Source organism: Quercus robur, chromosome 1 (genome assembly GCF_932294415.1).
Source record: "Quercus robur chromosome 1, dhQueRobu3.1, whole genome shotgun sequence".
NCBI classification, from domain to species: domain Eukaryota; kingdom Viridiplantae; phylum Streptophyta; class Magnoliopsida; order Fagales; family Fagaceae; genus Quercus; species Quercus robur.
In genome coordinates, this window is record NC_065534.1 from 38814004 (window position 1) to 38826426 (window position 12423).

Here is a 12423-nt window from a genome sequence, read left to right on the forward strand (position 1 = left end):
GTTTATCGTAGTTGATGATTTGGTGGTTTTGAATGATTTTCTATTGTTCTTCACCACTATCTGGGTTTAGGTTTTGGATTTTTGGTTCTTTTCTCTTTGTATGTCTTTCACTCTGTTCTTGATCTTTTCTCTATTTTTTCTATTTAATTAATCTTATTAGAGTCAATAAATTAATTTCAACCTTGAATATCGGTACCCAAACCAAGAAAAACAAAAAAACCCAAACAAAAACATTGAGAATCTGAATATCGGTACCCAACTTTAATCTTATTATGTCTCTGTTTGTTTGTTTTTTTTTTTTTTTTTTTGGTTGTGGAAATATTGAGAACCTGAATTCTGGGATTTTTTGTAGCTGAAATTGTGATGGCAATGATGTTTGATCGATGAATTCATATTGGGTTTTGCATGTTTGTCATTTTTGCTTGGTGGGTTTTTGATATCTATGTGGTTGGAACGGTTTTTGGAAAATGTTTTCTGGGAAATGTGTGTGTAAATAATTCTATGAATGAAAATGTAAGTGACTAATCTAATGGTTCATGTTGCATTGAGTTGTGTAGTTCTAGAATGTGGTAATTTCTGTTGCTTGGTTCCATGAGATTTTGTGAAAATTGTTTCTAAATGTACAATCTTAATTGTGAGATCTCTTGTGCTGTTAATATTTTGGGTTGAGAATGAAAAATTTATAGACAACTTTGAGGTTGAGTTTTTTAGAATGTGGCGATCATTGTAGTTTTGTTCCTTATGGTTTCTGTGTAATTGAGATAAATTATTGTTAATTGCTCGAAACTATGATAGAACTGGGAGTTTGATGCCAATAAACCATGAACTAAATGTAAGGGATTCCTTACACATTATAGAATTATTGTTTCTGTGTAACTGAATGTAAATTATTATTTTTGTTTTTGTTACTAGGAATGGATTCAAGTATTCCAAGGGACACATCTTTCACTAATCTTTTAGTAGTTATGATGAATATATGTCAGGATCTTCACATATAAGTGGTGAAGATAGTGTTCCACAAGCTCAAGCATTTAGCCAAATGTCTCCACTCTAAGTTGAATCCACAGCTAAGAAACTACAACATGGCAGCAACTTCACCATACAAGAAGACATGCTTCTTGTGTCTGCATTTCTCAATGTCAACCAAGAGCACTAACCAAAAACGCACAACATATTGGTCAAGAATTTGGGAGTATTACCACCAATGGAAGACCTTCACTTCTGAGCATACGGTGAGTTCTCTAACGAACCGATGGTCAACAATTCAACTTTGCACCAATAAGTTTTGTGGGTGTTTGGCACAAATTGAATCAAAGAATGAAAGTGGTAAGACTAATGAAGACAAGGTACATCTTATAAAGAAATTTGTGTTAATTTGCTAATTTGTTCCAACTATTTCAAGATAGTAACTATAAACTATTTGTTAATTTTTCAGTTTAATGCAGCAAAAGAGCTCTATCAAGTATTGCAGCATACCAAATTTCAATATGAACATTGTTGGAATTTATTAAAGTACTCACCAAAAGGGTTGGCTATTGGTAACAGTCAACAACCAAAAAAAAGAGGGAGATCTGAGCCATCTTCACCTTCTAATCTAAAGTCAATAAGTTTAGAGGATGATGATATTCTACAGGTTCCAATTGTAAACTTGGAGAGACCACCAGGGGTGAAGGCCCAAAAAGAAAGATTGAAGAAACAAAAGTCCAAAGAAGGCACGACTTCACATATAGAAGACATATTGAATGTCATGATGGAAGAAAGAAGAAAAATAAGTGAGATGAAAATGGCTTGTATTGAGAAAGGACGTCTTGTAGACCAGGAGCATGATATGGCACGAATTCAACTTAAGGATAAAAAACTTGAAATAGTAAGAATGAAGGAAGAAAATGAAATGGAGAAATTGAGAATGGAAAAGCTGAAGGAAGAAAAAGAGCTTATGATGATGGATGTAAGTATGTTGTCTCCAGTGTAGCAAGAATATATTCGTCAATGCCAAATGGAAATCCTTGAAAAACGAAGGTCTTGTTCTTAGACTATTATCATCATCAATGCTCTTATTTTGTGTATGATTAAAAGAGCTCTTTAAACTTGTTTTGTATATTGGGTCACTCATTTTTGTTTTGCTACCATATGATCCTGTTGCACTATTCATTTTGTTTTACTACAATGTGATCCTATTACACTATATACAATGTGATCCTGTTGCATTATATATGTATATCTGTTTTCCCCTTCTGTTTTTCTAATGGTAATCTCCCCCCCTCGCTTGAGGCAATTGGTAAGGTAGATGCCTCTGCTTGTAATCCTTCTTTGCCTTTTAATGAAATTGCAGTTTTTCAAAAAAAAAAAAAAAAGTGGTGTTCAACCTTATTGTATTAAAGCTTTGATTGTGTTGTTGTTGTTGTGTGTGTGTGTGTGTGTGTGTGTGTGTGTGTGTGTGTGTGTGCTGCTGTGTGTGCGCTCGCGTGTCTGTGCTGCCCATATACAAGGGTTGTGTGTGTGTGTGTGTGTGTGTGTGTGTGTGTGTGTGCTGCTGTGTGTGCGCGCGCGTGTCTGTGCTGCCCATATACAAGGGTTGTGTGTGTGTGTGTGTGTGTGTGTGTGTGTGTGTGTGTGTGTGTGTGTGTGTGTGTGTGTCTACCCATATACAGGAGCTTTCATTCAGATTGTGTATGTAGCTTTGAAAATATTATTGTTGGGAGATTTAAAAAAATAGCTGTTGGAAATGAATAGAAAAAGAATAAAAAAATATTTAAAAAAGAATAAACAAAGGTTAAAGAAATAATATTTAAATGAGATAGAGAATGGTATAGAGAATCTGTTGGGAAATAGATTTAAAAAAGTGAGTAGTTAAATGTAAAAGTTACTGTTTATTCTTCAAATAGTACAAAAATTTAGAGAATCCGCTGGAGATGCTCTAATAGTACTTACAGAATCGTCATCTGCCAAGAACAAAATCAGGCAAACTACCACAATGAATCACAAAACACACGTGGGAGTAAAAATAATCAATTATAGTAAAAGCAATTTGGTGAAACGTAAGCAGGCTTACATTACATACTAGGTGATATTAGAACACATCACAGGATTAAATCAAGCAAATAGAGAATAACAAGATACATGGAATCAAAGTTACTTCCAAATTTATATATGAAAATGTGAACTGTTTTGAAAATATCCATCCATTTGAGGTGTACACATTGTTAAATTTGACAGTAAAGTCAAAGACAGCTGTAAAAATAGAGTTTTCTCATCCTAAAATCACAATCCTATGAGGATTGGAGACAACCTAACGGTAGTAAATGGATACTTGAGGGATGTCAATATCATTTTCCTCTTCATCTTCGCATGCCACAACAACATCCAAATGGCGACGGTATTGAGGCAATTCCACTTTGGCCACTTCCCTGGCCAAATCCACCATTTTCTTGTCCATTCGGTCTTTGTGACGAGGGAACATACTATTATAGAGCAGGCAACTTCCGCATGAAATGCTATAAGCATTCAGCCCTTTCTCCTTGAGCCACTGCAAAAGTTCCCTCAGAGTAGGATTGCCTTTCAGGATCCACCTGTCCCAAACAGTCCAACTCAAGTTCTGATGCTTGATGAGCTTGGGTGGAACTGGCTCAGCCATGGAGAACAGAGGCAGTGCAAGGTTAGCAAATGTGTTACGATAGTCCTCCAATTTGTGCCCTCCATCCAAAACCTTGTAGAGCTCCAGGCAGACAAGACCTGTGGCCATAGCAGTGGTTGTTGCAATTGCAGGAATGATCCTTCCAGCAATAAACTTGGCTTTCAGCTTGTCAACTTCAGGAATGCTGTAATTCCGTGCCCTCATATTGGCAAGGCCAGCTATCATGTCCATATGGAAGTTAGTATCATCATCCTGCACATTTATGGGACATATTTTATGAAAATCAGAAAGTTGATTCAAAACTTTTTCTAGCAGAAATATATTTAGAATCTGGAATTTTACAAAAGGAACTTGAAAGAGTGGAGAAATTATTAATGTATAAAAATGGCACATCCTACTGTTTTTTAAGCCCACTCTTATCATTGGCATATGAAGAGTAACTTTCCAACTATGGTCTTACCAAATAGGTTCATATGAAGAAAACTTTCCAAATATTATCTAATAAATCATGAGCCATACAAGCACATTAGCATAATAAAAGGTTAAAAGTTAAAACAATAGACAAGCGTGGAAACAGTTCCAGAAAACGAATGAGTAAGGCAATAGACACACAAAGATATACCTTCTCGAATTGAATTGGTTTCATCCTGAACCCTGATGGCAGGCTCTTCTGACGCTGCTCTAACTTCATAATTAGATCAGCAATGACAGCTGAATCATCTACTGAGGCAGAAGAGATACTGGTAGCCTTCTCATCGGTTACAATTTTTGCATCTTTCTTGGGCTCAAAATCTGGGACCATCACTTTATCAACAGCTTCAGCCAACTTCTTAGGATTCTTGGCCCAGTCAGGAATTGGGATTCCAAATGTCTCTGCACGTAGAATGGCTGCTGCCATAACAAAATGGAGGTGACCAGGATCAGCAGCTGAGAATTGCAGTGGATGAGGGAATCTCTTGGGGGCTGACCAGAAAGGAGCCCCAGTACTGGTCGCAGCATCCTCAGGGAACGTATAAATCAACTGCTTCACACGGTTAGCAAAATAATCTTCAAACCTGAGTAAATAAAAAGATGATATCAGGAACTCTGAGGAAGAAAATAAAAGCCATTATAATTGTTTTTGATAGGGAAACAGTGGGGAAGGGGTTGGTAAAGAATAAGTGTCAAGGAAAGTACTTCAAACGAGCCCAGGTAATGCAATCTTGGAATATCTCGCATCTTTCTTTATCAAGGCACTCCAGTACTCGCTCCAAGTTATCCCTAGCCTGAGCATCACCGGCATTCATCATTGCAGTACTATATTCACTCGGGTTGGACAAATATGCATTCACTTCAGCTGGTGTTTTCTCAAGTAAACCCTCAAACTCAGATCGAGCCCAAGTCAAGCAGTGATCAATGTTGTGTGGAAACGAGTGTACAGTGCACATAGGCGCTTGTTTCTCAGGTGGGTCTCTCGAGGCACCATAGTTTTCTGTGAGATGAGGAATGACCATCTGAGTGTTGCATTTGGCACCAAGAGTTCCTGATTCAAGAAGTGGCTTCTGGAAGTATAAGCATCTCTGATCAACGTACAATCTGGCATTCACATTGTCTAAAGCATTAATAACAACACTCAAATTCTCCCAGAAGGTATCATCAAATACATTTTCAGTTTCAGGGCCAACTCGATTCTGCAAAGCTTCAATGTTTAGTCGAGGGTTTATTAATGCAGTAGCAGAAGCAGCCACAGTGGATTTGGCCTGACCAATGTTCCAATCACGGAAGAGGAACTGCCTACTGAGGTTACTCTTCTCAATTACATCATCATCAGTAATTGTTAGCTTTCCCTGATCACCACATGAAACTCCCATCAAGGCTACATTTTTTAAGAATTCACAGCCTAGTGCACCAGATCCAACAATGAACACTTGAGCATCCTCCAGTTTCTTCTGAAGCTTAGACCCAAAGACAGAAATCTGAGCATCATAACGGCTATTTCTTGGTCTGAAATCACTTGAATCCAGTGGCTCTGTAGGAAGTGACTCCACTGAGTCGAAGTAGAAGAACTGCAGGAATAAGTAAAACAAAATTAAGTTGTGAGAACCAGCATTCAAGGTAAGATGTAAACTCTCTCATCACACAAAAGCAGTCAAGATCTTGTTTTGATAAGTACATCTCAAAAGCAGTCAAGATCTTGCTGCGAATAATATAAGCAAGGAAACTTATAGGAGCCTAGGTTAGAGGCCTTATAGAGAGGCGCCTTCAGGCAATATAGACTATAGAGAGCTCAACCATTCAAAGTAAAAAGAAATCAATATTCCAACTCTCCCATAACATGATAAAGAAGAGTGTGCACTAACCTGATAAAGTGGATGGAACTTCCCCGAACATGCTTTCACAACCTCTTGTCCCACAATACCACCAAACATAGCAGCCATGGGATTCAGTACTGCCTTTGCACCAAAGGCAAAGTGCCTCAAAAGTTTTGGATTGATATCTTCCACTCTCCCATCCCCCGAACTCTCATTAATGCCACTGGCAACAGATATAAGCTTCTGAGCATCCTCTTCAGAACCAGCAACAGGGAAGCGTCCCAACTCAGAGACAAACTTATCCAGCGCTTGGAATGCCAAGTGCAGAAGAGGTGGGCGATCAAACTTAGAGAAATCACTAAGAAGAAAATCACCAGGATCAGCTAGTGCTTCTCTCAATGGCTTAAATTTCAACACCTTGGGCTGTTTCACCTGTGTGACAATACCACCCTTCACATAGGCTCCATAATTTGTGGTATCCTCCTCAAGAGTAAATGAATAAGCCCTGGAACTTTTAATCTTCCTTGGTTTCCCGTCATTCAATTCTGTCATTCCGTGAACTTCAGAGAATACAACAAGATCCCCATCCTGAAACTCAAGCCTTTCATCATCAACACAGGATACTAGCGCAGGGTTGTCATTGCTGATTGATGCAATTATACCCGTGTGTGGTTCCTCTCCATCAATGTCAACAACAGTGAACTCAGGTCCAAAGTCACAAAACACAGAACCAAAAAGGCCTCTGACTTCAGTTTTGATAAATGCAATAGGAGGCTGATGAATACGACAGTAATCATTGAACTCAATGGCTTTCTCAAAATTGACATCAGTAAAGACAACAGCCTGCACCACCAGGGAATCAACACATGCATATACATTTCAAAAAGAAAGATACAAACACGCCTGTTTGAGAGAGAGAGCAAGCAAACACAACATTGCATACAAAACAAGATTAGCTTATGGAACTTTAAAAATAAACAAACAAAAGAACCAATATTTGAAACTGCTGAAAGTGAATTGAGGTCACCCTAAAACATCACTAGCATTACTTTTATTTTTATATAAGTATATCACTTTCATAACTTAAATGCAACTACAACCAAGTGCCACTTCCTACACTCTGCTGCTATCATCTCACACCCTTCTTCATGCTTTAAACAAACAAATCCCATTTTCATTTCTTTTTCAGGAAGGGATGGGGGTGTGGCAAATAACTTGTTCATAGTAGAAGGCAAGTAAAACTATATTCTAGTGTCCAGATAGTTATGATGAAACACCATTCTCTTGTTACAATATTAGGGATGTTGCTAACTCTACATGAGTTAGCAACATCCCTAATATTGTAACAAGAGAATTGTGTGTAGGGTTGATGCAGGGCTTTCTTGGCACCTTTCATAGGTTACTTTAATTATTATTGAGTCTTAGTATTAAGTTTTTTAGTATAGAAAGCTGCTTTTCGTTTTTGATTAAGTTTTACTAGAAAAGTTCCCAAGACTCAATAACCTAAAGTTCTTATTTCTTATAAAAGATATAATCTAAAGTTGTTAAGTACATGTTATTTAAAGGGCAAAACTTAGGTAGAGTTCCTAAGGTGAAGTACATTAAGTTCCCGAACAAATTTCAAACACTTGCTAGCATTGACCAACACAGCACACACAAACAATATTATCTTGTTGAATTAACTTTAGTCTAGTCGTGTTTGAATTTAATTGTTGAACATAATATATTACACCTAAGAAACTGTATATAAGTTTTGTCCTAATTTAAACTTAGGAATCCAAGGCTTTCTAAGAAAAGCGAATTTAAGAATCCTGGTCTTTCTAGGAGTATTGGCAATAGCCTATAAAAGAGTTTAAGGAAAATTCATTTTAAACCCTATAGTTTAAGGGTGTAACAAATTAAACCCTGAAATTCCAAAAATACCAAATTAAACCCTAAGTTTTAAAAAGTTAACAAATTAAAACCCATGATTTCAAAAGTAAAAAATTAAACCTTCAGCCCATATTAATTCCAAACCCAATGCAAGGTTTTAATTTGTTACTTTTAGAAACTTTAGGTTTTAATTTGTAACTTTAGAAACTATAAGGTTTAATTTGTTACTCATAGGAATTTCAAGGTTTAATTTGTTACTTTTGAAACTATAACATTTAATTTGTTACACCCCCTAAACTATAGGGTTTTAAAAGGTAACTTACCCTCTTTATGTATTTAATAAAGGATAGTGAGATTGATTTTAATAAAATTCCAATAGCTTTTTTTAAGCTTTGAGGGTGTGATTGCTTAGGAGGAAAACCTAGGTGTGATTGCCTATTGCTTATCTTTCTTTATTTCGCATTCTACTTACTGTTTTAATACCAAGTCATCAAACATATACAAGATCCAATCTTTTATTCACCTAAATCTTTAAATATCAAACCCTATTAAAAAATTCTTCAAGATCTCATCAAGAAATCTAATTTAGTGCTGAGTTCCTAAGGATACTACATCAAAATTTGAATCAGAGTCCATTCAAGCTTCTCTACTGCATCACAATGACACCAAATCAAACTGCTTACCAAAAGAGAGGCATTAGACCAAACTTTTTATTGACACTGAACAAGTTTTCATTCTAAATTAATTAAACAACTGGAGTTAAATAGGTGAAAACTTGAAAAGTGGCTGATGTGAATTTTTGTTAGAAACAATTGTTTGGAGTCTTTGGAAAGCAAAAGGCAGTTTTACTAGAGAAATCATTGGAATTTTAGGATTGTTGAGATGCCTACCTGAGTAGGTGAGCTGAGGTCTTTCTATGATCTCTATACGATTGGTCCACTGGATTCAAGAGTGTTTTTTTTATTAAGTAATAAGTTTTATTGATATAAAAAAATATTAAAAAAAAAAAAGGACACCCTAGTACACGGAGTGTACAGGGGTCAACAATCAAGAATAAAAATTACAAGAATCAAGAAAAATGAAAAGAGAAGAAAATGATTAGTTTGCAAAACAGACAGCCAATCCAATAAAGTTCTAAAGAAAAAAAGCTTAAGGTCGGGTGGATTCAAGAGTGTTTTTATTCTTCTTGTATGGACTTCATTGACTTCCTTTGGTTGTATTCGGGAATTCTTTTGTATACATGATGGATGCTTATGCCTCTACTTTTATCAATAAAATTTTCTTATTACTTATAAAAAATAACTTGACATAGATTCTTGGAATTTACACACTTTTGTACAGAGAAAATTGCTGAATTAGCAATTGTAACTTCTATAACAAGCATATATTAAATTAGCTAGTTAGTTTCTAGTCTGTATGCAATAAAAGAAAACCAAAGTAGAGCTTATAACAGAAGGCCTATGTAAAGATCTGGAAATTCAGACTCCATTAATATCCAAGATTTAAGCAATGTATGATCCCATAGGTTTAAAAACACAAGTAGAACCAGAATGACTATGAAAATAGATTTTGTTTAATAACAACTTAGCCTCAAACCCTAACCATAGAGACAAAAATCTGATCAAAATCCAGCAACATGACACAAATTTAACCAACATGACACCAAAAGAGACAAGGAGAGTAACCATTGAAGATGGAGCAAGAAAAATAACATCCATAGATATTTTAAAAATGTTCAATCTATTGCATCCAAACTCCCATCCCCTCCTCCAACTATACATTCCTGCATGCATGCACATCTACATGCATATATTCAAACATATATAAACTAACAAGATATAACAATGAATGTTCATCAAATTCCATAGAAAGCAATTTTGATAATCATACGTTTGGATTACAGGTGAAATCACAATTTTAAGCCTACACAGCTAAGCCTGAACGGAACATGACTTAAGCATAAAAATCCAAATAGTTTCGGAAAAAGGAACACAGGTACCTTCAATGAAACTGAGATCTGAAATTAAATTCAGCTTCTCTACCATCATGACGATATCTAATACTGCATTTTGATTTGGGATACAATCTATATGATTCCTTGTCTTAGTAGCCAGATAGTACATATATGTGTGTGGATAGATATATGTTGGTATGTACATATTCATCTGTTTCCTGCCCTAAATCATGTACATTTAAATTATATTTTAAAAATGACAGAAATGTTTCAAAAAGCAAGAAAACATTATGCAAAATTCAATTTTATATGAAAAATTGACAACTTGCATAAATCCGAAAAGCAAACAGTTGATTAAATCAAGAGAGAACGCAAAGAAATGGAGATGGAAGTACCTGGAAATCAGAAAGCTGTTCCTTAGTCAATTTTGTTGTTAAAGACTGAACGACCACAGCATTGTTGAGCTCTTGCAGCTTTTGGACGGAAGCAACTGCCCTATTCTTACCAACATCATTCTCTGAGAAAATGAAATTACTGGACAAATCCCACAACTCCACTGTCCCTTCATCATGCAAGGTCACAGACTTGACACCAGCAAGAATGAGGTTCTTTGCTACAGGAAGCAAAGATAACATTGATTTGATCAGCAGCAAGATTACAGATTATAAATCCAACACCAGCAAGAATGAGAATCAAATCACATATATATAGACATGGAAAGAAAGAGGTAACCTTTTAAAAAGATAAAAGATAGAGCAAGACACTTGACTACCCAATTAAAAGATCATAAATCCTGTGAATATATGAGAATGAGGTTGCATCTTTATTCTAATAAAATTTCAGTTACTTATCAAAAACTAAACTAAACTATCCAGTGCATACAGGAGTTTGTATAAGATCATTAATAGGCTCATTTTGCATCATTTTTAGCTCATAAAATTATCTCAACTGTAACCTTTTCAGGGAGTAAATATTTAATCAACATAACAATGTCCAACGGCAAAGAAGCAAAAGCAGAAAAGAATGACCAAACGATACCAATAAAACTGATACATAAATGTATATTAAAAAACTGCAAAACATATGCCCTAATGTAGCACACACCAAAAAACCACAAGGTTTCACTTCCCCATTATCTAATTGACACAACACAAAATCAGAACAAGAAAACCAAATCATCAAAAAACAAATTCAAAACCAATATCCATTAGAGCTTAAATTATTTCGTAACATAGCTCACACTTAAATCCACAAGATTTCACCACCACCATAAAAAGAAATGAAAAGGCAAAGAAAAAAAAAATCAAAATCAAAATCAACCAGAGCTCAAATATAATTAAAGACTTAGAAAGTAGATATATACCTATCTCAGCTCCAAGACCCTGCAACCCGGAGACGAGAACATTCGAAGCGAAAAGCCGCCTCATCGTCTCACGGCCATACACGGCGAGCTGCCGGCTATGGAGATCTTCATCGATATCCTGCGAATTCGTGTTGCCCAAACCCATGATTGGAATCTCTTCTCCTTCTTCTCCTTGCTCTTGTTCTTGTTCTACAACTATGCCGCCGCTACTGTGATTGTGATTGTTGTTGTTGTTGTTGGTCGAATCGGCGTCTTCCTCGGCGATTCGAAGCTTCTTGTTCTTGTTGAAAGCCGAAGCGCCCTCACACTTGTTGATGGTGCTAAAGTTGCTGCTGTTGTTGGTGTTGTCTTCTTCTTCTACAACCACTCCTTCACTGGCTCTCTTTCTGGGAAGCATATAGTGCAGTAAGCTGCTGAAGAATAGGCGATAAAACCCCAACATTACCGAAATTATCACAACCAAAAAAGCAATCAAGTACCGCTTATCATTACCATTAACATATTTTCCAAGAACGATCTGTACCAGACCCAGAAACAAAACTAGTACAAACCCTAACCCTAACCCTAACCCTAATTTCAACATGATTGAATCTCCCAAAGGTTATGATGTGAAGCAAAGGTATTGATTGATTGATTGTTGATTTATTAAGAGCTGCTTCTTTTTGTATATTTTCAAAATGTTAAAAAAAAAAAAAAAAAGAGTCAAAGAGAAGTAAAGAGACGTACCAATTAGGTCTGTTGGTTTAGAGAAGAAATGAATAATGGAATCTGAGAGCGAAAGAGTGAGAAATTTGTGGGTTCTTTTCTTTTTTTTGTATGATTTTGTTGGTTGGTTGGTTTGTTTATAATTTATAAGTTTCTTTCTTGGAGAGGAATTTTTAGAATTTATATGTATATGTGAGCTGTTACTGTGAGGTGGTGGGTTCATATAGAGGAGAGGGGAGAAGGGTATTTATGGATTTCCATTTTTTTCTTTTTTTTGGGGGTCAATTTAGGGTTTTTGGGGACTCTGTGTGTGTGAAAAAGAGGACGGGTGGTGTTTGTGGAGGACGGTACCGCATTTCTCTTTCTAGAGAAAGGGAAAGAGAAAGAGGAGTATGTTTTGGTGCGGAAGAGAGAGAAAAGTCAGCTGAGAAGAAATGGCTGGGACAGTTCGTGATTATGCATGAGATACAAATGAGAATCCAAATCTTCTGTCACATTTTTTCTACTCCACTTTATACTCTACCAATAAAAATTTGTCACGTATTCATCTAATTAATTAAATACTATCATTATTGATTTATATTTAATTAATTAGGTGAACACA

At 35.9% G+C, this 12423-nt stretch overlaps 2 protein-coding genes across 4 annotated transcripts; one reads left to right on the forward strand and one right to left on the reverse strand.

The window, feature by feature from the left end:
- The first annotated feature begins 1082 nt into the window (after positions 1–1082).
- On the forward strand, positions 1083–1972 carry LOC126708539 (glutathione S-transferase T2-like). Its single transcript, XM_050408354.1, has 2 exons — positions 1083–1346; positions 1436–1972. The coding sequence occupies exons 1-2, from the start codon at positions 1083–1085 to the stop codon at positions 1970–1972; spliced, it is 801 nt and encodes a 266-aa protein (XP_050264311.1).
- A 1151-nt stretch (positions 1973–3123) lies between these two features.
- On the reverse strand, positions 3124–12201 carry LOC126689307 (ubiquitin-activating enzyme E1 1). Of its 3 annotated transcripts, none has more exons than XM_050384478.1 (7): positions 11841–12201; positions 11115–11527; positions 10147–10364; positions 5974–6768; positions 4811–5679; positions 4257–4689; positions 3124–3886 (listed from the first exon to the last, which is right to left on the reverse strand). In XM_050384478.1, exons 2-7 carry the CDS (start codon positions 11509–11511, stop codon positions 3290–3292), a joined length of 3309 nt encoding a protein of 1102 aa, XP_050240435.1. In that variant the 5' UTR covers positions 11512–11527; positions 11841–12201; the 3' UTR covers positions 3124–3289. The 3 variants fall into 3 exon arrangements, with proteins under 3 accessions (XP_050240435.1, XP_050240441.1, XP_050240427.1); XM_050384484.1 differs by having other exon boundaries at positions 11115–11500; positions 11841–12200; XM_050384470.1 differs by having other exon boundaries at positions 11115–11524; positions 11841–12200.
- Positions 12202–12423: the final 222 nt, after the last annotated feature.